Here is a 25,881-nt window from a genome sequence, read left to right on the forward strand (position 1 = left end):
AAAATCACATAACTGGGAGTACTAGTGGCTCATAGACCGTGCAGGAACCCACACATTCAAATAGGCTTGTGATTTACACGGAAGACCTGAAATACACAAATTGGATTCCTTTTGTAAAGTAATTAGATATAATTCATAATCAGTAGGATAGGAACTTCACCGAGGGAATAAATATAAATCTTAAATAACCTTGTGTCATAGTCAGAATGTTTCGGGATTGAAAGTGTGCAGGTGATCAAAGTGATTGCTACTAACTGTGTCCACGTCATTATTTCTTGTCTTGCCTCAGCTTGTCCTTTAACTTGCACCTTTGTCATCACGAGGGTGTTACAAGAACATGCACGGTATTAATAACTGCATTCTCTGTTTTCTTCCAAATGCAACTTTTTAAGATTGTTTGGGGTTCTTTTAGTAATCTCTACACCGATTGTGGGGCTTGAACTTGCAACCCCAAAATCAGGAGTCACACACTCCACTGACTGAGCCAGCCAGGTGCCCCCAAATACATTTGATGTCATTATAATTGTCATAGGATTGCTTCTACAGTTTGATATCGTGTGTTTTGTCCCATGTATTATGTAGGGATTTCTGGACATTTCAGGGCAAACCAATAGGTCAGTATTTGTGTTATTTTGTTGTAAAGTGAGTAATTTAAAAATGATTCTAAGTAGATTTTGCAAGTTAGTGGACTTTTCTGTTTCTGTTTACTCTCCTGTGTTTAAGCATTACTATTTTTTAAAAAGATTTTATTTGACAGAGATCACATTTTATATGTGCACACAAGGAATTATGTACAACCTTTTTCTTGGGATTAAATAAAATGGAATTGTTGCAGATGAACTCACTGTTTGAAAAGCCACTCTTGAATTTCAATAGGAAGTGTGCAGAATCTTTTTAAATAACGTATTCCAGAGAGAGCCATATGGCATTTTTCATTACTGCCCTATAACATCTCCCTCGGCCCCAAACACATTACAAAAAATTAAACTTTTATTCTGTAATTTGCTTTCTTCCTAGTGCATGCTTGTTTTTCTTTGAGACGATCACCATGGATATGGGTAAGAGATTGTAGGATTTGACCATGTTTGTTTTAGATCATTATGTTAGGGGCTACTTTTTCAATGTAGCTAAGTGTATTTTATTGGTTCTGGTTAACCAACATGTTATATTAGGAGATCCTGACTTATTTTTTTTTAAGATTTTATTTTTATTTGTTTATTTGACAGAGAGATCACAAGTAGGCAGAGAGGTGGGGCGGTGGGGTGGGGGAAGCAGGCTCCCTGCTGAGCAGAAAGCCTGATGCGGGGCTAGATCCCTGGGTCCTGGGATCATGACCTGAGCTGAAGGCAGAGGCTTAACCCGCTGAGCCACCCAGGTGCCCCTCCTGATTTCTTTATATCTATTAGAGTAGGAAAGGGAGCTAAGCCTTTGTTCACCTATTTTTCTTTCTTCCAACTTTTTTTTTTCTTACTGTTTTCATCCTTTCTCTCCTCTAATTGTTTTTGAGAAACTTGACACTAATTTTTTTTCCTCAGTCTTGTGGGGGAGACAAAAGTAAAGAATGATTTACTTTTTTATCTTATTTAAAATAAGGAGGAACAGTGAACTCAGGGGGAAAGAAATGAGGCCAAGAGTTAGAACTTCAGCATTTGATTTTCTTGGGCAGTACCTCCCAAACTGATCTTGACCACTCCTTCCAAATCACTCAACTCAAATGCATTCCTTCCCTGGCATTTCTTCTGTGGTCAGCGCTCTGTCAGTCACTCACATCAGAAATCTGAGAGCCGTGTTGCATTATGCAGTAGGCAGAGCAAACACGTGCTTAGGGGTACCCTACTCCCATTTTAAAAAAATAATGAGGAAAAAAATATGGGTTATATATGATTTTTTAAAAAAATCTGTTTTGGACCTCTATGTTTTAGAATTTTGTATCCTTTGTATTTTGAATTATACTGGGGAGTACCAGTGAGGGAGCAACTGAGAAGTCATTTCAGAGATTAGTGCCTTAATACTGCTTTTGTCAAGTCATTTTCAACTTTCTCTCATTCCTACATCTGACTACCACCAAATTCTGTTATTGTAGGAGAATTAGAAGCAATAGTAGTTACTGTGGGAGTCCCTAATGCAATAAAGATAGCCAGCACCTTTATTATATTTAATTATTCAGTCTATGTCTCTCAAACATTTTACCTGTCTTATTAATTATTCAATCCATGTCTCTCAACTTTTTACGTGTCTTATTAAATCCCGTAACAGCCCTTGCACATGGATAACTGTGTTAAATCCATCTTACTTAGATGAAACTGAAGCACAGAGAGTTTAAGTAACTTACTCACGGTCACACAGTTGGTAAATGGCTAAGTCATAATTCCTTCCTTATAAAACCGTTTCGTGAACATCTCACCGGTAGCACCTTGCCTCCGTGTAGGGCTTCATCCAGTGTTGCTTACATGGACTGTTGTGGCTTCCTGTTGGACTGTGTGCTAGTTTTTCCTGTTGAATTTATAGATGATCATTTAGAAGTTAAATGTAATCATACAATAGCCAGTGGCTGTGTTCCCCCCACCCCGTCCAAAGAATTTCATTTAATGTGTTACAATCTGTTACTGTCATTTATTTTGCTTAGATTAAATGCTTTCTTACTTTCTGACACAAAAATGTGTTCCAGTCTCATTTCTGCCCTAACTTTGGAATTAACATTTTCTCTAAGGAACCTTTTCATGGAATACAGTCTTGAGAAATCAGGATCTGGATGCTAGGGATGCTAATTGCTGTTGGGGTGTTGCTTCTCCCAGGCTCTCCCATTGGGTTGAGCTAGGACACACACACCCTGTGGTAATTTCTGTGTGTTATCGAAACCAGTGAGTTCACCTCAGTCCTCCCAATTCCAAAAGACTTATTTTTTTCTTTTTAAAGCTTTTATTTGTTTACTTGACACAGGCAGAGAGAGATCACAAGCAGGCAGAGAGGCAGGCAGAAAGAGAGAAGGGGAAGCAGCTCCCCGCTGAGCAGAGAGCCTGATGTGGGGCTCGATCCAGGATCCTGAGACCATGACCTGAACTGAAGGCAGACGCCCAACTGACTGAGCCACCCAGGTGCCCCTCAAAAGACTCATTTCTATCCTTTTCCCTTTCCATATAATGTGATTTCTTTCTCTGACAGTGAGAAATCACATTGACACTGGCTTTTGGGCTGAGTTATTCAGGAAGGAAGGAAGGAAGAGAGGAAGCCATTACAAATTTTTAATATGTATAGATGTGACACTAGCTATAAATTCCTTAAACTCAGAATACTTTAACAATTAAAGGATAGTTACCAATTAAATACAACACTAAAAACTCAGTAATTTTTATTTTTTTATTTATTTATTTTTTTTTTTAAAGGTTTTATTTATTTATTTGACAGAGAGAAATCACAAGTAGATAGAGAGGCAGGCAGAGAGAGAGAGAGGGAAGCAGGCTCTCTGCTGAGCAGAGAGCCCGATGCGGGACTCGATCCCAGGACTCTGAGATCATGACCTGAGCCGAAGGCAGCGGCTTAACCCACTGAGCCACCCAGGCGCCCCAAAAACTCAGTAATTTTTAAATGAACAACACTAACGTGACAATTTTTCAAGCAAGATTTACTGAAATATGACCTGTATACAGAAATGCCTATAAATCATAAATGTATAGCTGGATACATTTTTAATAAAGGAAACATGCCTGTATAACCAGCACCCATATCTAGAAATAGAATATATTTTTTAAATAAATTCTTTATTTTTTATTAACATATAATGTATTATTAGCCTCAGGGGGAAGGGTCTGTGAATCGCCAGATTTACACACTTCACAGTAGAAATAGAATATTAACAATGCCCCCGAAAGCCCCCTGTCTCTTGCCCTGTCCTAGTCTCTAGTTTGGAGCCCCTGCCCCAGGCTAATCTCTATGCTGATTTGTAATAACTGTAGATGTTCTTTGTCCATGCACGAGTGTGTACTCCTGGGACTTTTGCTCAGTATTATGTCTGTGAGGTTCCTCTCTATTACTGCTTGTTACATTTTTTTGCTGTGGAGTATGCCACTCTTATGAATATTTCAGTTTATTCATCCTGTTGTTGGACATTTGGGCTGATAATAGTTTTTTACTATTGAGAATAGAGATATGATGTACTTTCTTGAACAGGTCCTTGATAGATGTATGTATGCAGCTCATTTGGGAGTATACCCAGAAGTGAAATTGGTGCGTCACATATTATACGTATATCTAACCTTCATTGATATGCTATGTAGTTTCTTAAAATAGCTGTACCAGTTTACACCTACCAGAAGGATGAGTGTTCTGGTTTCTCTAAATTTTATCTAATACTTGGTATTGTCATTCTTTTCTATTTTAGCTTTTTTGGTGTATATAGTGATATTTCATTGTGGTTTTAGTATGTATTTCCCTGATGATTAATGACGGTGGGTGCTTTTTCGTATGATTGTTGGCCATTTAGATATTGGCTTTGTAGAGGGTGTATTCAAGTGTTGTTGCACGGGTTTGGATTTGATTGTTTTTCCTCTCTTACTGATTTTTAGGAATCTCTACATGTTTTGGATAAGAGCCTTTCTTGGATATATGTATTAGAAATAACTTCTTCCACTCTGCGAGTAGCTTTTTCACCTCCTTAATGGTATCTTTTAAGGAACAAAAATTATTATTATTTTTTAAAGATTTTATTTATTTATTTGACAGAGAGGGATCACAAGTAGGCAGAGAGGCAGGCAGAGAGAGAGGGGGAAGCAGGCTGCCTGCTGAGCAGAGAGCCTGATGTGGGGCTCGATCCCAGGACCCTGAGATTATGACCTGGGCTGAAGGCAGAGGCTTAAACCACTGAGCCACCCAGGCACCCCCCCAAAATTATTTTTAATATTGTACAATTTATCAAAGTTTTTCTTTATGATTAGTGTTTGGTTATAAGGTCATACAAATGATCCAGACTCTACTTGTGTTAATATCTTATTTCATTTTTTAGAACAAAAACAAAATTAAGAATTTATTATTATACTTTTGAGCCTCAAAAATATATCCTGGGACCCTTCTAGGAGTCTGTTAACCACAATTCAAGAAATACTGTATTAAAATGTGAGTTCCTTGAAGACTTTTCATTTGTAAGTCCCAGTGGCTAGCATAATTCTTCAACTACAGTAGTCACTCAGGATATTTGTTGAATGAATAAATGGAACGAATGAATGATGAAAAAGCCCCCAAATAAGTTCAGACTCTTTCACCAATGCTGTTACTTCTGTGGTTGTCTTTTTCCTTAAAGTTAGTTGTTGGGGTTTCTAAAAATTAGGCACTATCAGAATTTGTTTAAAATTTTTTTCCTCTATAAAAGAAACCTAAAGGTTTTTTTTTAAATTATCATTTTTAAAAGATTTTATTTATTTATTTGACAGAGATCACAAGTAGGCAGAGAGGCAGGCAGAGGGGCAGAGAGGCAGGCGGAGGGGCAGGGAGGCAGGCTCCCTGCTGAGCAGAGAGCCTGATGTGGGGCTCAATCCCAGGACCTTGAGATCATGACCCGAGCCGAAAGCAGAGGCTTAACCCACTGAGACACCCAGGTGCCCCAAAACATAAAGGTTTTAAAGGGAAGTATAGTTTGAAATTTTTCATTTCACTGATTAAAAGATGTTTAGCTTTTTGGAAAAGTGTTCTCTTCTGCACCATGTTTAATGACAAATACGTCTTTCATGTAGTGGTGCTCCTGCCCTGTGGTTTTTCGATACTTGCCACTGAATTTTTATAATCATACATTTTTTTTTTACCCTGCAATTTAAAAAAAAATGAAATTAAGTCAGGGGTTGGATTCCGGCCGATAGGTTGCAAGTCCCTCTGTTACTCATTTAGGAAAGACCTGAGAAGTAGTTAAGAATAAGGCTCTCCCCAGGGGCACCTGCCTGGCTCCTTCAGAAGAGCATGCAACTTGATCCTCAGGGTCTTGAGTTCAAGCTCCGTGTTGGGTGTTGAGATTACATTAAAAAATAATAAGACCTTATTTTTTTATATATATATAAAAGATTTTATTTATTTATTGGACAGAGAGATCACAAGTAGGCAGAGAGGCAGGCAGAGAGAGAGGAGGAAGCAGGCTCCCCACTGAGCAGAGAGCCCGATGCAGGGCTCGATCCCAGCACCCTGGGATCATGACCTGAGCTGAAGGCAGAGGCCTTAACCCACTGAGCCACTCAGGTGCCCCATAATAAGACCTTATTAAAAAGAAAAAAAAAATGAGGCTCTAACCAAACTAAACTGCTTGGATCTGAAGCCCACCTCTGCCACTTACTTTCTATAATCTTAGGAAAATAACTTAACCTAATCTTAGGGTAGAATGTACAGGTGTTTTCATCTATGAAGTGAGAATAGTATCACCAAACACAGAATGTAGTTATAAAGATCAAATGAATACTTGTAAATATTTAAAGCGGTACCTGACACATAATTAGTAGTCAGATATTGTAAAGTGAAAGATCAAAGTTGATGGAATGAACTACACTGAAGATTATACTGAACTTAAATAATAGAAGTTATAAATAGCTGAACTATTAACAGTTTTTGGATATTCAGACTATCCATCGAAATATAAAGGAAGCTATTCAGAGATAAGCAAAGGAAGTTCTCTTTTGTATCACAGTTATCACATGTAAAAAAATTTATTGACTGTAACCCCAAATTAGCTAAGTGGCATATATTTGCAATGAAAGAAATAAGTACAAAATATTGTAAGGGAATGATTAAAAAAACAATAAAAATATAATGAAAAGTTTTTAAAAATTTTACCTTTCTACAATGTCAGTGGCAAGCATCCTACTCTGATTACCCCTGCTGTCTTTCTAACTTGTTTTAATGTTCTTAGCCCAGTAATCTAGCTCCACTAAGGCCTGTAATTCATTGATTCTACCACCTTATTGTGTAGTGTCTTAGATCTGAGAGTTGATAATTTTTATCAAGTTAGGGAACATTTTGGCTTTTATTTCTTTGGATATCAACCCCCTCTGCCCAAGACTCTGGTTATATGTTAGTTAGGTCATTTGATGTTGTTTCATAGCTCCCTGATAATCCTTTTTAGAATTCTTTTGTTTCTGTAATGTTCATGCGTGCTTCTGTTGTCTTGAACTTGTGACCTTTATAACAATTGGTTTAATGTCATGCTTTACTGAAAACTCTCATTCATGTCATTTCTGGGGCAGTGTGTTGATGGGTTTTTCTCTGGATGATGGGTTGTATTTTCCTTCTTTGCCTGGTTGGTAATTTTTGTTTGGATGCTAGACATTGTGAGTTTTATGTTTTGGGGCCCGAGTTTTTCAAATATCCTTTAAGTATTTCTGGATTTGGCTTTGACATAATTAAGGTGCTTGGAATCAGCCTGATCTTCTTGGGCTTGCTTTTGCGTTTTCCTAGTGGTTCTGGAACAGCATTCAGAGTAGGAGTCCTTTGGGTCCACTGTAGATGCACTGCCTTTCTGAGGACTCTCCCTAATGTGAAAGAGCACTTGTGCCCTGGCTGGTAGGAGCACAAACTGTTTTCAGCCCTTTATGAGACCTGCGGATTGTTCTAATGGACTTTTCCCCAGTCTCTGATAGTTTCCTTAGACACATGTGCAAGTCAGAATTCAGTCAAGGGCTCAAGGGGACTTCTTTGTATATCTCTGTCTGTGCCACAAATTTTTGTCACCTTGTCCTCTCTAAACTCTGGCTCCTAAGTGAAACGCCCAGGCTGTTTGGATTCCCCTGCTTGTGCTGAGGCTTGGAAACTGTCTCTAGGCAGTCCGTTGGGCATCTGTAGGGCTTACCTGTGATGGTTTTCTAGGGAAGTACTGTCTCATGCTGCCCCATGGCGCTCTGGTTGTTGAAGCAGAGAGGGGGAAACCTGGCTGTTGTTACTCCATCAGGGTTGGGAGAAGTCTCTGTCTCTCATCATCTGCATGTCTTTTCTCTCAGTCTTCTGGGCATGAATTCTCCTTTCAGTCGTTGTAATCACTCCCTTGAAGACACTTGAACTCCCTTGCTCCTTTCATTTCACTTGGGAAAAACCACAACCCTGGTTAAATCCTCTCTCCACCTTTCAGTGCCAGTAGCCGTGTGAATGTTTTCAGGTGAAAAAGACACTTCTGTGCTATTTTCCCTTCAAATCCATGACCGGAGTCTGTAAGTGAGCCCAGTCACATGACCACAGTCATTTATTCTGATTCCCTAGATACCTGTTTCATATCTTTTCTCTGAAAATTCTAGCACCTCCTCCCGCATCTTCCAAGGCATTTTCCTTTTTTTCTACATCACTGAGAAACTGAAGCAAGCAAAAATGAAGTTTGCCAAGTGGCACTTGGATCATCTCCCTTCCCGCCAACATCTGCGTGTGTGTACTTCGCCTTCCCCTCTCTCCGCGTGGTCATTTCCTCCACTTGTGCACTGTAGGCCCTTTCCCTTGCCTACCTAGGGCAAATTAAGTTTAAATTCAAATTCTCCAGCAGTTTCCCTCCGTTTCTCCACATCTTCAATAGTATATCCTAGAATGTGCCCATCAGTATAAAAGCATACTGTATTTATCTCATCATAAAAAAAATTTTGACTCCCTCTCCCCATATCAACTCCCCTGCCATTTCTGCGGTCTTGGACAACAAAAGTGCCAAGAGTTGTCCGTACTTTTCCGACTTTCCTTTTCTTTTGCTCTCAGTTCCTCTCCAGTCAGGCTTTTGTCCTTAGTGCTCTGTGAAGTGTTTTTCTGTGAGTAATGTGAAGTCTCTGACTTCCAGGCTGCTATTTCAGGAGTCCTCCCACATCATCTTTCAGGAGCACGGGCTGCACTTGATCTCCCCCGTTTCTCGATACTTTATTCCCGTGGTTTCCAGAATACCAGAGCCTTGATTTTTGTGCCACCTCTGTAGTTGCTCCTTCTGTCTCCTTTCTTGGTTCTTACGCTTCTTCCCACCCCTTATTGTTGGATGCCTCAGGCTATGGGCCTGGGTCGTCTTCTCTCTTACCGTCACTGCCTTGGTCCAGTAACAAGTTTGAAAACCCATCTGTACTCCAGTGACTTCTGCATTTTAATTTCCTGACCAGACCTTTCTTTGGATTGTAGATTTGCTTATGAAACTGTATTAAATGTCTTCAAAGGGCCGTTGTGTAGATGTGTCAGACATAGCCCATCTGAAACCAAATGCCAGGGCTTTCCTGCTGAGCCTGTTCCGTGTGCAGTGTTTTCCATCCCAGTTGACGGCAAGTACCGTACTTCTTGGACATGTCCAATGACAACTCAGACAATTCAGTAACGAGTTTGATGTCCTTGACCGCAGGGAAGATGATCCCTGGGTTGAGGGAGTACAGTGCCCGACCACCGGTGGAGAGAGTACCCTTCCTGAAGGACGTGGGGCAAGGGCAGTTTGGTGGGCTGTTAGAAGAGGCAGTAGAGAAACAGGGCCTAACTGGTTAGGACATTGGAGATTCTTTACGAAGCAAGTAGGCGCCCTTCTCAAGGGTAAAATAAGATAGCTAAAGCCGAGTTGGGGGATTGTGATTGCTGTTAGGGTTCCTTGGTAGTGAGGTTTTCCCCACAAAAGCGCAGGCCGACTTAGGTTTGGATTTGTGACATGGGCTGGGCTCCTGGAGTGGACTTCATTTTGTGGGTCTTGATACATCGGGCAGAAGTCCTGCTTTATTCTGTTTTCTCATCCCACGTGCATACTGTTGGGAAGTCCTCTATAGTGCCACCTTTCAAACTGAAAATGTAACTACTGCTGCCCACTTCTGTAGCTGCTGTACTGGTCCAAGTCACTGTCGGTCTCACCTTGCCTCCTCAACTTAAACTCAGCTTTAGCTCTTGCCTCTTATGATGTATTTCTTTTTTTTTTTTCTTTTTTAATTTATTCGACAGAGATCACAAGTAGGCAGAGAGGCGGGCAGAGCGAGAGCGAGAGCGAGAGAGAGAGAGAGAGAGAGGGAGGAGGAAGCAGGCTCCCCACTGAGCAGAGAGCCTGATGCAGGGCTCGATCCCAGGATGCTAGGATCATGACCGGAGCCGAAGGCAGAGGCTTTAACCCACTGAGCCACCCAGGCGCCCCTATGATGTATTTCTAACATTGCAATCAGGAAAGTTTTTAAGTGTAAATCAGTCATGTCACTGCTTGCTCAGAATCTTCTCATTGTTCCTCATCTCACTTATAATAGAAACCACAGTCTGTCTGTTTCTCTGTATTTATTTATTTGAAGATTTTATTTATTTATTTCATAGAGAGTAGGCAGAGAGGCAGGCAGAGAGAGAGGAAGGGAAGCAGGCTCCCCGCTGAGCAGAGAGCCCGATGCGGGGCTCGATCCCAGGACCCTGGGATCATGACCTGAGCTGAAGGCAGAGGCTTTAGCCCACTCAGCCACCCAGGCACCCCGAAGCCACAGTCTTTATGATGGTCTTCAGGACCCTGCAAGATCCAGACCTCTTTTGCTTCTGTGACTTCCTCTCCTCTCACATCTCCTCTGCTCTACCTTGAATACATCAAGCATGTTTCTACCTTGGGGTCTTCCCCGTGGATTCTCCCTCTGCCTAGTATACTCCACCCCCAGATATCCGTTGTGGCCAGCTCCCCACTGGCCTCCCCAGAGCCCCTTTGTGTATTTGAGAAGAAGAAAGCCTGTGAGGGCAGTAGTTAGGCTGAAAGGAGTGAACGAGTTGGAAAGGAGTATGGCAGATATTGAAATCTTGGTGAAAAAGAGCCAATGGGTGAGATAATCCTAGATATACCAGCAGTTGGTGAGTTCAGCCTACTATAAATCTGAGTAATAAAGAGAAAAAGCAAAAGAGACTTTGTAGCAAATTAGAGGAGATGAGGTGGCCTTCAGTTATCCAGTGGAAACGTTCATAAATCAAGGTTCATAATTTGAAGTTCCTTCACATATTGTTAATGCCTGCTCTTTTGTAGGTAGAGATTTGGTCTGCTGCTGCTTACTTAATGATGTAATGATAGGCTCTTCAGTTTAACAGAGAAATTGCTTGAAAGAATTGCTTGAGCATCATTTTTTTATTATAAAAGATGAATAGAAAACATTCAGTTATTGAATTCCTCCTTTAATTCAGTGTTAGAGGAAAATGTTTCTGATGTTAGTCTTGTGTGTTCCATCAAACAGAAGAATCAAATGTGTTTCCAGTTATTTTGCAAGAGCTAATAGATTCCAGAGTCTAAGCAGTATTTAATTTTCCTAAAACACCTGTTTATTCCAGTCCTCTGTATCTTTTAGACTTTTTAATTGCAAGATTTATACTATGTTTAATTTTATGAATTGCCAAAAATGCTAAGAGAAATAGACTTAGTTGGCATTATAAAGTATCCTCTAATTAAGGGGATATATAATGATTCTCCATGTCATAGTCAAGAAAACTTTCTCTGGTTCTTTCAAATTTGTTTATTTGCATGCTCCTCCTTCAGAAGGAACAGTAGGAAAAGTGAAGTCAGTCATAAGGTTAGTACACAACTTTTATGCCATGGAATTACAAATCTGACTCTGAATTTCTCCATAGCCAACACTTAAGGGCAAAGTTCCCTGCATGATTCACTAAAGTCTATAAGGTAAAAAACCAACTAGTTGTTCATGGGAAAAGTGCAGCTAATCCCAGTACAAAATTTTGAGTGAATATCACTCGTAGGTGCTTATAATAAGAATGTTGTCATTAGAGTAGGTACCTGGGGCAAGACAGTACAGTAACTCTTAGGATCATCAGTGTTCTAGGATATAGGATGTGAGCACGATCTGGCTGTGACATCTGTCACCTCACTGATCAGCAGAGTTGATGTGGCTGATCTGGCTGACTAGGCGGGTGTTCCCTCTTTCCCTCACCAGTCCATGTGTGTCCCTCCCGAAGCTGCACGCTTGGTTGAAGTGGATGACTGTCCCCAGTAGTGGAGGGCCGTTCTCTGGTCAAGGGCATATGAGTGGCTACACTCCCCTGCTAGAACCTCCAGACAAGCTCTCAGGGTCCGTTTGCAGGAGAGCGTCGGGTGGTCAGGTTTGCAAGACTCCAGATACATTCAAACACAGCCCTGCATGGGACTGTGTGCCTTTCTTAAGTTTAAGAGAAAACAAAGTGTTTGTTTCTCTTTGCTTTCACAAGAGTTTGTCAGTCAGTGGTTCTTTTTTTTTTTTTTTTTTTTTTTTTAAGATTTTATTTATTTGACAGGCAGAGATCGCAAGTAGGCAGAGAGACAGGCAGAGAGAGAGGAAGGGAAGCAGGCTCCCCACTGAGCAGGGAGCCCGATGTAGGGCTCGATCCCAGGACCCTGGGATCATGACCTGAGCCGAAGGCAGAGGCTTTAACCCGCTGAGCCACCTAGGTGCCCCTGCAGTCAGTGGTTCTTAACCTGTTTTTGGACATAGACCTGATATTTTTATGTAGCTTTATCATGAGTTTGCTGAATATGCTGATTCTGAACTCAAAGAGATTTGATCCAAGAGGTCTGAGTTAAGTTTTAGAAACTTATATGTGAAACTGCCACCCTAGGTGATTCTGATGTATGTTCTTGTTAGACCACATGATTCAGAGACCTCTACTGGGTTATAATTTTAGGGAGTTTGTAGATTCCAGGTAGTCCGTCTAGAACCTTATCTGATACAAGTCAACAGCATCTTTAAGAACGTTACATTAAAAAAAAAATTACATCTAGTAAAAATGATAATGAGTTCCATCCACATGTGTGTTTGAAAGTTTTTCTTTGAATGTTAGGAAATGACTGACTTGTGTGGAAATTTATTGATGAAAGCAAGTCATGTGGCCACAGTGGTAATAACTGAACACGAATGGGCGCTCGCTCTCTCTCTTCTAGTAATGTAATGAATTGAGGGCCTTTTTTTTTTTTTAAACAGATTTTATTTATTTATTTGACAGAGAGATCAAAGTAGGCAGAGAGAGAGAGAGGAAGCAGGCTCCCCGAGGAACAGAGAGCCCGATGCGGAGCTCGATCCCAGGACCCTGAGATCATGACCTGAGCCGGAGGCAGAGGCTTAACCCACTGAGCCACCCAGGCGCCCCAAGGACCTTTTTCTTAATGTCCAATCACTTCACATTTGTGGGATAAACGATGTGTGATTATGAAGTATCATTCTTTTAATATGCCACTTGTTTAATTAGCTGACATTTATTTAAGATTTTTGCACCCATGTCCTTGTTGAATTTGTCTCGAGTTTCCATTTCTTAGGCTCTTCTCTCCAGTTTGGTGTCAGGGTTTTGTTAGTATTTAAAAAGGGGATGGGTATTTTTCATGTGTGTGTGTGTGTGTTTTGTTGTTGTTTTTCTCAGTTTTTAGAATTTATATAGATTCTCAGTGTACTTTTTGTGGGGAATTTAGGGCAAGTATAAAATTAGAAGAGACAGTCTCCATATACAAGACCATCCTCACTTCAGATACAAGCTACAAGTTTGGAGGGTTCCCAAAACCACCCCGAGGCTCAATAACTCATTAGAAAGATTCCTACATCTTACAGATTCATAGATCATGGTATGGCTTCTAATGGAGCAAGGATATAGATTCATATTTGCCAAAGAGAGAGACATACTGGGCAGAGTGTAAGAGGGTTCCAAGCACAGAGCTTTCCCCGTCCTCACCCCTGTAGTCAGATCACATATCTCTCTTGGCCTTACTGTGTGACCATGTGTATGGGGTACTGCTAGCCAGAAAAGCTCATCCAGCCTTTAGTATCAAGTTTATTTTAGATTTTTATTTTTAAGGAATCTCTACACCCACCATGGGGCTCAAAATCACCACTCTTGAGTTCCAGAGTTGCATTCCAGCTACTGATCTAGCCAAAATTTTCCAGTTTTGTTTGTTTGTTTGTTTCAAGATTTTGTTTCTTTATTTGCGAGAGCGAGCGAGCGAGAGAGAGAGAGAGCGCGCGCAGCGCGCACCAGAGCTAGTACACAAGCAGGGGAAGTGGCAGGCAAAGAGAGAAGCAGGCTCCTCCCCGCTTAGCAAGGAGCCTGATGCAGACTCTGTCCTAGGACCCTGGGATTATGACCTGGACCCAGGACAGATGCTTAACTGACTGAGGCACCCAGACATCCCTTTCTGGAGTTTTTACTGGGGCTTCTTTATGTAGGTGTGACTGATGGATTGCTTGTGGATAATCTCAGTCTCCATTTTGGTTAACCCAAAACCACCTCCCAAAGTTATAGTGGTGTTTCTGGGTTGGTGAGCCCCTATCCTAAGGACTCTATGGATATGGCCAGTTCCCTCCCTAAATCATGTTTGTTAGATTATCTAGTTTGACCCAAGGTTACCGGGCAAACAACAACTCTTATCAGACGCACACTCTGAGACCCCAGAGATTACCTACCAAAAGTCAAGGACAAAGACCAGGCCTTCTCCTTGGGCATGGCCAAATTCTTTATATGTTCGCACAATTAATTTTTTTTTATGGTGCCTTCCTGTGATTTCTTGAAATCAGATTAGTTTACAGGGATTCCATTATGGAAAACAGATTGTTTTAAATTTCAAACCTTGCATTTCTCTAGTTAACTCTTAAAAGACAAAAATAACAGACACTTTTGATATAACTGGATTTAAATTAAACTACTCTTTGTCTTTTTTTTTTTTTTTTTTTTTAAAGAATAAAGGTTCACTTCAATTTGAAGACAAATGGGATTTCATGCGCCCGATTGTTTTGAAGCTTTTACGCCAGGAATCTGTTACAAAACAGCAGTGGTTTGATCTGTTTTCGTAAGTAATCCATTAACTCTTAACTTTTTGATAATATAAAGGAAATTTTGGTGATGCATTTCTATATCCAAATGGAATGCTCACTTTAGACTGGACGGTTTACCTGTTTACAGTTGTTATTACTCTAAGTCCTCTTCTGTAGTCCGTGATTTGCTGGGGATGGGGGTGGTACGCCGTCATACATCGCTGTGGCTGACTACAGCAAAAACATACAGCACAAAAGTAGCAAAAAGGAAAGGCACATCGGATAAAGACTGGGGGAAAACAGGCACGGGCTTCCCAGAGTACTTATAGAATCGTACAGAACCCTGTCTCTCCAGCAATGGGATTGGCACCCAGTATGATACGTTGTCTACCTGAGAAGCTCTCGCAGACTCAGTAATCAGAGTTTTTATTGGGGACTGGTCACATAGGTAGCCTCTGCTTGGCATGTACCCAAATTCCAGATTCTCAGAAAGATCAGGTGTTCAGTGTAAACCATATAGCTTGTACATTTAAGGCATGATCAGGAAAAGTTTTTTATCAGGGTAGGATACTGTTGACCATTTCACTCATACAGTGGGGCAAGGCAAGACCAATCGGTAGTACTCATCTAAGTAAGGTCTTTTAGAGGTCCTAGATTTAGCTAGTAAAAATAAATCCCACCAACCATGAAGTTTATTTTAGGAAAAGAAAATAAACTTTTCTCCCTTCCTTCCTTTCTTTCTTTCTGATTTTATTTATTCATTTAGGAGAGAGAGCACAAACGGGGAGAGGCTTAGGGAACCAGAGAAGCTGACTCCCCACTGAGCTGGGAACCTGACATGAGGACTCGATCCCAGGACTCTGGGGTCATAACCTGAGCTGCAGGCAGATGCTTAGCCATCTGAGCCACCCAGGCACCCCTCTCCCTTACTTTCTATAGGAATCTTTATTTACGTGGTCTGAGGCATCAATTCAGGCACAGCATAACTCTGGCTCCTAAGCTGAAGCACACCCAAAAGCTTTCCAGGGTTAAAGCAGTGTCATGATGCTCAGAGCACATCCATGAAGAAGTATAATCTCAGAGGGCATGTGTGGTACCTCAGAAACAAAAAGTTTACAGTTGTTAGGGTGCTGCAGGTGAGCCAGGTCAGGTTGGTCAGGTAGTACACGGTCACAGGGCTCCCAGTTTCCCTCCTCCCATAGGACCGTTCGCTCTAGAGTTCTTGTTCCTTTTCTGTTCATTCAGTTCAGCCTTTGTTTTCAGATGAACTGCCTGAAGGAAGTTAGTTCTAAATGGTTTCATTTATTCCATGACACTTGTTGATTCGCCTCACTAGTGCGGGTGCTGTTTATTTAGAAGGGCTCTGTGTAGAAAGTGTAGGAGTTGGGCTGTTCCCTGCTGTCTCCAAGCGCTGTCAGGCTTGATTTCAGAGTACTCACAGCAGCATGGAAAGCCAGTGGTGGGAGTTTTCCTTCAGGAAGACAGCAAAACCTTGAAGAATAATTCTGAAGAACAAAAATCTTTAATGTCTTCCTCCTCCCCTGTGCCTTCTCAGGTGCTGTGTTTTGTTTTTTCTTTCTTATAAAACCAGTGTGTCCCATTCAGTAATGAAAACTTTTCAGTTTTTTTCCCTCAGACATGTGGACTGGCAAGAGGAGCAAACGCATATTTACAGAAAATGTTTAAAATAATATACTTCCCTTAACTAGGAAGATGTATTGTGTATTGGTCTGAATGAAGTGTCAGATGTTCAGAAATTTTTAAAGTAGGTTTGTGTCCCCTCCCGCACCTTTTGTTCTGATTATTTATCTAGTGAGCAGCCTAGAAAAGGTCCACTCCTTTCTGGAGACAGCTGGGTTTAACACCCAAGTTGCTTATTAAGGTGTATGCACAGGGATGATGAGGCAAAGGTGAACAGAACATGGGTCACTCACAGTGAGACCTGAGAGGACGTCCTTACGGAGAGGACATCAGGAGGGGTGGGTCACTGCCTCCCCCTGGTAGCTTTCGGCAGTCATCACAGGTTAGGAGTACTGCTAGTGTCTGTATCCAATAACTAGAGCCGGTCAGCGGCTTGACTTCAGATCGCGTCATCAGAGATCACGCCCTTTTCTGGAGGCATCTGGAAGTAATGCAGGTGGTCCAGCCAGAATCCAGGATATTTGCAGTTGACAGCTCCACAAAGGCTGCTGAAACCTGCAGCGCCTTCAGGTCCAAGTCCTGTTCACTGAGCATATGCTTGCTTGAGTTCAGCACAGCTTATGTTGAGCTGGAAACAGCCAGTAACAGACAGTATCAGGTTTCAGCTCAGAGTCAGATCCAGGCAAATAAGATTTGTGAATTCAGGAGTTTAAAAAAGAGAGCAACTTTTCTTCTGCAGCCAGAAAGCTGAGATGGCTGCAGACATTCGTGTTCCAAGTCCAAGTGACAAGCAAGACTTATCTAAGCCCTTTTTATCTTATCAGTCTTAAGAGTCCAGATTGATTCGCTCAAGAACATGCACATCAGGCTGGAAGATCATCAGCCTCTAGGGGTCAGATACCTGATTTCACAGGAACTCAGTGGCAACTAAGAACTGCTTTTTAAAACTCCAGAAGTGTATTTCTGTCTAAAGATTTCCTTTGTTTCTATGTTGTCTCCCTTTTTTTCAGACATACCAGTAGGTAAAAATAATGCCTTTACAGAGACATTTTCTGTTCCAATATTCAAACACTTTAAATTCCAATCCCCTTACCAGCAGCTTAAAGCATGGAAGTTGTGTCTGCTAGTTTTGGGGGGGCGGGGGGGACAACCTTTGCTGCTAGGTACAATCCTGGTAGGATTTATGAAAGTACGAGCATATAACATTTTACATCTTTTTTGATCATACATCCAGATGCCAAAGGCACAAAATACAGAACCATCTTTTAAACCCATTCTAGATTTATTCAAATCCCTAACAGCATTGACAACATTATGCTAGAGTTGCTGGGAGATCCTGGCTGGTATGCAAGGAGCCTGGAAGAATTGCTTCAGTAGCAATTGGCCTGAAGAAACAGCTGGAGCGATTTCCTTTCCCTGCAGGCACTCCACCCCCAGCATTTTCTCCCCTGGTTTATCTAAAGCTTTCTCTAGGATCTGACTTAACTCTTATTTCCTCATGGCTGGGGGCAGGGGTGGTGGAGAATAATGCCAGCATTTGACATTTTTGGTTCACTCGTAGCTTAACTTTGGGCCTTTTCTCTTCCCAGTTGGAGGAAAGAGCAAAACCAGAGGTGTTAGCCAGGCTGTGCTTTTTCTCCTGTCACTCGTCAGTCAGCATGGCTGAAAGCAGCGGGGGATTGAGCGCGCCCACTCTCTGGGGATTAGAGCTATTGTTTTCTGCTTTCCTAGGTAACTCTTCTCTCTTAAAACACATGCACTCAGCTCCTGTTTTGTAGCATGGATGACTTTCTAGCCACCCAAACAGCAAGGGTTCATTGTCCAGTCACTTTATCACTTCGTACCCTTACCATGTTTCAGTGAGTCCCAGCTGTCCTAGTGGTCAGTCTCATGACCACCTCGAGGTTCAGTGATTGCTGGGAATACTCACAGGACTCAGACATAGTCGTATTCATGGCTGTGATTTATTACAGTAAAATGCAACAAAGGTGTAGGTGGCAAATTCAGGGGAAACCAGGTGCATGTTTCCAAGCATCCTCTCCCATTGGAGTTACACAGGAGACACTTAGTTCTCTAGCAGCTGATGGTGACAGCACAGGTGGTGAAAGTCTTTTTCTACAGGGAAGCACATTAAAGACAAGTGTTCAGGTTTTAACTCAGCTGTTGCATAGATAGCCTCTGCCTGACATGAAGTGAAGTCCCAGACTCCTAGATGACAAGCAGGAGTTCAATATAAATCAGCTTGTTTACCTAAACATTTAGGGCCAATGAGCGATTCTCAGCAGGAAACGGTGAGAACCTTTGCAGAATCCAAATTCCCAGATACCAGTCAAGGGCCAGCCTTACAAGCACATCTTCCTGAGGTTAGCCTTCGCAGACCTGCTCTAACTTTTCTGTGTATGCTTTAGTGGAATTCTATGTCAGGACTTATAGATATGTGATTGAATAATCCATACACATTAAGCTGTTCTCATTTTTTTTCTCATTATTGCATGATAAAAATATAATTTCCTAAATAGTATTATATAATATTAACTTATATGCATGATTCTATCTTTTGAAAAATTAAAGTTCAGTAAACAGCTAAGCCCTTTTAGAAATACATAGCATTCATGTATACTATTTTTCTTAAATTATTTGATTAAACTATTTTATGAATAACCTGTTGACTGTGGTGGGGTTTTGTTTTGTTTCTGTCAATTTGTGTTGATGATGTCATTTATCATCTAGAATGATGCTTGTTTTCTGTGCACTTCTGACTGGGGGAAGTGTAGTATGATGGTATTCCCTGCTTATGGTGCATTTCTAAGCAGAAATGATGAAGTCCCAGAACCTAAGTCAGGTTCCGTAGGGTGAGGAGGTTCGGAGCTGACGACTAAAGAAAGAATTCTTAAGATGTCGTTGGTGCAAAAGGTGATTTATTAGAGCACGGGGACAGGGCCCGTGGGCAGGCAGAGATGCGGCTGCCCCGGGTTGTGAGGGGTGGTTGGTTATATACACAGGAGTTGGGTAGGTGAGGACAAAGGGGTGTCCAGAAGGGCTATTGGGGCAAAGAATACTATGAGGATATTGAAGGCTTAGTTGCTATCAAGTAAAGACAATTGGAAGTCTGGTGGAATGTTACATTCCTGCTATCAAGCATCCTTGTTAATGAGATTTAGGTTTAGAAGAAATTTAACTTTATTTACTTTTCCTTCTACCTCCGCCTCCTTCCGTTTTTCATGGAGGGGAGGGTGACATTAGGGCTTGAGGAACTGAGTTCTGTGTCCCTGGAAATTGGGCTATTGATAAGGTAACTTCTTTGTTGTAATCTCAAGGACATTTGCAAACCAAGGGAGACTCCTGTCTTGCAGGATTGTGATCTCAGCAAGTTAACTATTTATCGTTTTATGGCAGTCAGGGGTGCCTGAGGAATGCTACACATATGGAGGGGAGCGGATGAAAGGGGGGGGTGCAAGGCGCCAGCTTTTGCTTTGTCCTCAGCCAGCCTCCTGCTCCCTCATCAGAAATAGTCAGTACCTTTGTATTTGCTCTAGTTATTGGTCTCATCACATCATTTTTTTTTTTTAAGATTTTATTTATTTATTTATTTGACAGGCAGAGATCACAAGGAGGCAGAGAGGCAGGCAGAGAGAGAGAGGGAAGCAGGCTCCCTGCTGAGCAGAGAGCCCGATGTGGGACTCGATCCCTGGACCCCGAGACTATGACCTGAGCTGAAGGCAGCGGCTTAACCCACTGAGCCACGCAGGCGCCCTCATCACATCATTTTTAAAAATCCTTGATCTCCTTGCAGTTATCCAAGGCAGCTCAATATGTAGTCCTTTTGGGTTAAAGGATTCTTGGATATCTTAACATGGTATAACCCAAATTGCAAGACCTACGTTAATTAAATCCTTTGAGTTTTAGGGCTGCTTGGGTGGCTTAGTTGGCTGGCTGAGTGTTCAACTCTTGGTTTTCGTTCAGGTCATGATCTCATGGTTGTGAGATTGAGCCCATATTGGGCTCTGTGCTTAGTGGGGAGTCTGCATCCCCCCTCTCCCTCTCCCTTTGCCCCGCCCCATGCACACACTCTCTAAAATAAATCTTTAAAAAATACATTGTAAGAAAAACCCTTCAAATATTAGCTGTTTGATTATGTAAATTAATATTTGGGTTGCTTATATCTTTCTAAATTTGAAGTACTAAAATATTGTTATTAAACTCCATTGACTATTTGCTTCTTCTTCTTTTTTTAAAAAAAATTTATTTATTTATTTGTCAGAGATCACAAGTAGGCAGAGAGGCAGACAGAGAGAGAGAGGGGGAAGCAGGCTCCCTACTGAGCAGAGAGCCCAACATGGGGCTCAGTCCCAGGACCCTGGGATCATGACCTGAGCTGAAGGCAGAGGCTTTAACCCACTGAGCCACCCAGGTGCCCGTATTTGCTTCTTTTTTATCTGAGATCCTTATTTCTCAATAAAAGTGCGTTGGCATTTTAGGTGGTTGTAAAAGATTGTCTAGCATATTGTGGGATGTTTATCACCTCTGGCCTTCACCCTCAGACACTCTAGTAGTGGACACTCCCTGTGCACCCCCACCCCTCATTAGTGAAATTAACAAACAAAAGCTCTGGTACCTTTCCAAGCGAGCTTCTGTGGGGATGGTATGTCCCTCAGTTGAGAACTATTCCTCTAGATCCATATTTGGTTTGACTCTGGTTAGTGAAATTGAAGCCAGAATTAAATCACAAATTATTTTCAACTTGTGAGACCTTATTTTTATTTTTATTTTATTTGTTTATGTATTTATTTTAAGTAGGCTCACTCCCAGTCTGGAGCCTACCATGGGGCTTGAACTCACAATGTGTGATCAAGACCTGAGCTGAGATCACAAGTTGGACATTTAACTGACTGAGCCACCCAGCCACCCAAGACCTTATTTTTAAGAAAATTTGTCTTCACTATATATATATCCTACATATATATATATATATATATATATATATATGTATCCTACATATATATATATATATATATATATATATATACTTATTTATTTAAGATTTTATTTATTTGAGAGATCATGTGCATGAGTGGTGGAGGGGTAAAGGGACAAGCAGACTCCCTGCTGAGTGAGGAGCCCAATGTGGGACTCAGTCCTATGACCTGAGCCCCAAAGGCAGATGTTTAACCAACTGAGCCATGCAGGTGCCCTTTTAGCATAAATTATCTTAAAAGATATTTTTCTTGTGGGTGCCTGTGTGGTGTACTCAGTTGACTATCTGACTCTTGGTTTTGGCTCAGGTCATGATCCCAAGGTCCTGGGATGGAGTCCAGGTCAGATTGCACTCTGGGGAGTCTGCTTGAGAATTCTGTCTCTCTCTCGCCCTCTGCCCATCCCCCTGCTCACACATACTCTTTTTTTCTATAAAACAAATAAATAGATCTAAAAAAACATTACTAAAAATGCTGTTTTTCTTGTTCCTGAGTTGGTTTTCTCCTCTCTTGTCTGCCTCATCTCCATTATGTAAGTGGACTTATTGTTGTGTACACCTTAAATGGTGGTTTTTTCAGAGTTCATTGTTTTTCTTTTACCTGTGTTCTTGTATCTACAGAAACAATCCTGATTATTCTGAGTCAGACTTCTAGACTTCATAGGTCTCTTGTTATTTCTATGTGTCTGTCTCTTAACTTTTGTAAGTACTTCGTATTTAGAATGACAAAAATGTGTTGTTCGTAGCTTCAAACCAAAAATCTGAAAGCTACCATCAACTTTCTATTTTCTTCCTCCCTCATATTCAGTTGATTCCTGGGTTTCATAGGTTTTATTAAATATCTCTTGAATTGGCCTTCTTTCTTTCTTTTTTTTTTTTTTTTTAAGATTATTTATTTATTTATTTATTTATTAGACAGAGAGAGATCACAAGTAGACAGGCAGGCAGAGAGAAAGAGAGGAGGAAACAGGCTCCCTGCTGAGCAGAGAGCCCGATGTGGGACTCGATCCCAGGACCCTGAGATCATGACCTGCGCCGAAGGCAGCGGCTTAACCCACTGAGCCACCCAGGCGCCCATGAATTGGCCTTCTTTCTATCCCATCTTCCTCCCCGCTACCATTTCTCTGAACGATTACAGCAGTCTTCTGCCTGCCTGTCTTTGTTGTGTCTCCACGTATCATTTGTCCATTGCTGCATGACAGATTACTCTCAAGGTTAGCAGCTTGAAATGCTGCACACTTACCCTATCACTATTAGAGGGTCAGGAAGCCTGATGGGCCTGTCTAGCTCAGGGTCTCTCCTGAGCTTGCAGTAAAGCTGAGCAGCTGGTGTCGGCCGAGACTCTGGCAGGGCTGAGTGAGCTTTCCGCTTGCTCACAGGAGTGTTGGCTGGAGTCAGTTCTTCCCTAGCTGCTCAGTTCCTCACCATGTGCGTCCCTCCTTGAAGCAGTTTACATGTGGCAGCGTGCTTGCTCCAGAGCAAGAGAGGGCCTCCCAGCACAGAGCTCAGGGTTTCTGTCATAGTTTTGGTAGTGACAGACAACCACGTGGGTCATGTTTTATTACTCAGACAGGTGCTTATACACTGTAGGAGGGAACCATACACGGGTATGAACACCAGGAAACCGGGGTCATCGAGGGCCATCTTAGAGGCTGTACCTCAGAGTTAGAGGAAATAAATGATGTAGGGTTTAGAAAGAATTCTTGAAAAACTCCAGTTTATGGCATAGAGCTTACATTGAAAATGAAAGTCAACTAAAGAAGAGATCTTTGAAATACAGGGTGAAGGGGTAAAACAGAAGACCAAATCAGTGATTTGAAAAATAAAACCAGAGTTCTCCCTAGATGTAGAGCAAAAACAAGGTATGGGAGATAAAATAGAAATAAAGGGATAGGGAAGGTAGATCTAGAATTGGGTAAACAGGTACCAGAAGGAGAGAACAGAAATAGCAGAGGAGAGGATATGGTCCAAAAATAAGAGGTGGAAACTCCCCAGTGGAAACTCGTTCCTTCTCACCCATCTCCTCAAGTCTTAATATTGAAAGTGCTAGAAAACATGCTGAGATATGTCCTTAGGGAGTTTCAGAATTCAAAGGATAAAGAAAATACCCTAGTTTTCTTGCAGTGAAGAAAAACAGTTCACTCTCAAAACAAAGCAGACTGTCTTCAGCACTTTTCGTTGGCCAAATTGGATGTAGGAGGTTGATGGAACATTTTCTTAAATATTTGAAGGGAAGTTATCCCAATCCTAGTATTCTCCAGTTAAGTTTGTAATCCAGTTTAAGACAACATAAGCATATTTTCAGATAGGTAAGGATTTAGAGGATCTGAGGATCCTATTACCAACGTTGGTCATTAAGAAATTGAGTGTTGTTAAAAAAAAAAAAAAGAAAAGAAAAAAAAAGAAATTGAGTGTTGTTAAGCTTGACGGAAGGAGGTGCTCCGAAGCTAGAATCCTGACCTTAAGATGAACGTAAGCAGAAAATGGTCTGTTGGGATAAGAAAGTGGAAACCAAACATTGTAGCTGATAAAAATTGTTCCACAGAAACCAGCTATGAAGCAGAAGAACACCAACACAGGGCTCCAAACTGAGTGTGGCGGCCTCATACAACCATTCAGGGTAATTTAAGAAATCTTGAATCAAAAATTCAAAAGCTGAGGAGAGAAACCAACAAAAGTAGGAGGAAATAAAATGAAAATTGACCTCAAAAAACAAATAGGAAAAGTCAATCATGTTAGAAATTAATAATCTCAGTATGTGAAGAAAAAACAGAGATGAATATTTCTTAAAGGGCACCTGGGTGACTCAGTGAGTTAAAGCCTCTGCCTTCGGCTCAGGTCATGATCCCAGAGTCCTGAGATCAAGCCCTACATTGGGCTGTCTGCTCAGCGGGGAGCCTGCTTCCTACTCTCTCTCTCCCTGCCTTTCTGCCTACTTGAGATCTCTGTCAAATAAATAAATTTTAAAAATCTTTTTTAAAAATTGTGCTTTTTCTTTTTTTGAAGTTTTTATTTATTTATTTGACAGAGAGAAACACAGTGAGAGAGGAAACACAAGCAGGGGGAGTGGGAGAAGGAGAAGCAGACCTCCTGTCGAGCAGGGAGCCTGATGTGGGGCTCGATCCCAGGACCCTGGGATCATGACCTGAGCCAAAGGCAGACAGATGCTCAACAACTGAGCCACCCAGGCCTCCAAAATAACCAGCTTTAATAAGTATTAGATAATGTATATGAGGCTTGGGAAAAGCAGGACTGACTGGAATCGGATTCTGATATCTTCAGGATGTTCTCCATCTCATTTTTGTTTCTCTGAGTGTAGCCTGAGTCTCTGTGTTCATACCTTTAGAGCTTCATAATGAGAAGGCAAAGAAAGGGCCTTTACTTGCGCAGTTCTGGTTTGAAAAATCCCAGGGCACAACTCTCTCAGGCCTACACCCTTAACGCAGTCAGTGTGGTCTTGGGGTAATATGATTGGTTTAGCTTGTGTCAGGTACCTACACCTATTAATAGAACATGGAAGTGGGTGTGAGCAAGTAAAAATAGTACAACTCTTTCGACAGGGTTAGATACTCCCCATTTTGTATGTTTCCACCATAACATATCTCCATATGATAGAATATATCATTATTGTCTATTTATTTATGTCTGTTTTCTACATCAGACTATATGTTCTTACATTAGAGCCTGAACACCGGTACTACATTTTTCTTTTTTAAATTTTTAAATTTTTTTTATAAATATATAATGTAATATTAGCCCTAGGGGTACAGGTCTGTACCCAGGTTTACACACTTCACAATACTCACCATAGCACATACCCTCCCCAATGTCCATAACCCCATCACCCTCTTTCTACACCCCTCCCCCGGCCCCCCTCCGTTTGTTTTGTAACATTAAGAGTCTCTTTTGGTTTGTCTCCCTCCCGATCCCATCTTGTTTCATTTATTCTTTTCCTTTGCCACCCCCCCCCCCCATTGCATCTCCACTTTCTCATATCAGGGAGATCATATGATAGTTGTCTTTCTCTGATTGACTTGTTTTGCTAAGCATAATACCCTCTAGTTCCATCCACGTCATCGCAAATGGCAAGATTTCATTTCTTTTGATGGCTGCATAGTATTCCATTGTGTGTGTGTGTGTGTGTGTGTGTGTGTGTGTGTGTGTGTATACCACATCTTTATCCATTCATCTGTTGATGGACATCTAGGTTCTTTCCATAATTTGGCTACCGTGGACTTCCATAGTTTGGCTATCGTGGACATTGCTGCTATGAACATTCGGGTGCATGTGCCCCTATGATAAATCATTTGCAGGTATTCCAGCAGTAGACATCATCCCAATAGTGATATGTTGGAACCTTCTACTTAAAATTGGGACTAAGACAAAGAGTCTGTTCTCACACTTCATTTCTTTTTCCCCTAGATTTTGAAATTTGTTGCCATGGTATTATAAGTAGTATGTTTATATTGTATATGTGGATATATCTTGTTGTTTCATCCCTAATCCTACTATTTTTCTTTAATCTGTTCTTTAAGGAGTTGATTCATTTTATTGGTGTTTTCATAGAAGCAAGTTTAAAAAATT

The 25,881-nt window shown here is 41.3% G+C and overlaps 1 protein-coding gene across 2 annotated transcripts in view; it reads left to right on the forward strand.

Annotated features, from left to right (window-relative positions):
• Positions 1 to 25,881, forward strand: part of CUL5 (cullin 5) — a 92,069-nt gene that overhangs the window by 7,054 nt on the left and 59,134 nt on the right. For both annotated transcript variants that reach the window (XM_059179655.1, XM_059179660.1), the window contains one exon: positions 14,610 to 14,719. In XM_059179655.1, coding sequence (XP_059035638.1) covers positions 14,610 to 14,719 — 110 coding nt within the window. Of the gene's footprint in view, positions 1 to 14,609; positions 14,720 to 25,881 lie in introns of those variants that run through there.

The sequence above is a fragment of the Mustela lutreola genome, chromosome 1 (assembly GCF_030435805.1).
Source record: "Mustela lutreola isolate mMusLut2 chromosome 1, mMusLut2.pri, whole genome shotgun sequence".
Classification (NCBI taxonomy): domain Eukaryota; kingdom Metazoa; phylum Chordata; class Mammalia; order Carnivora; family Mustelidae; genus Mustela; species Mustela lutreola.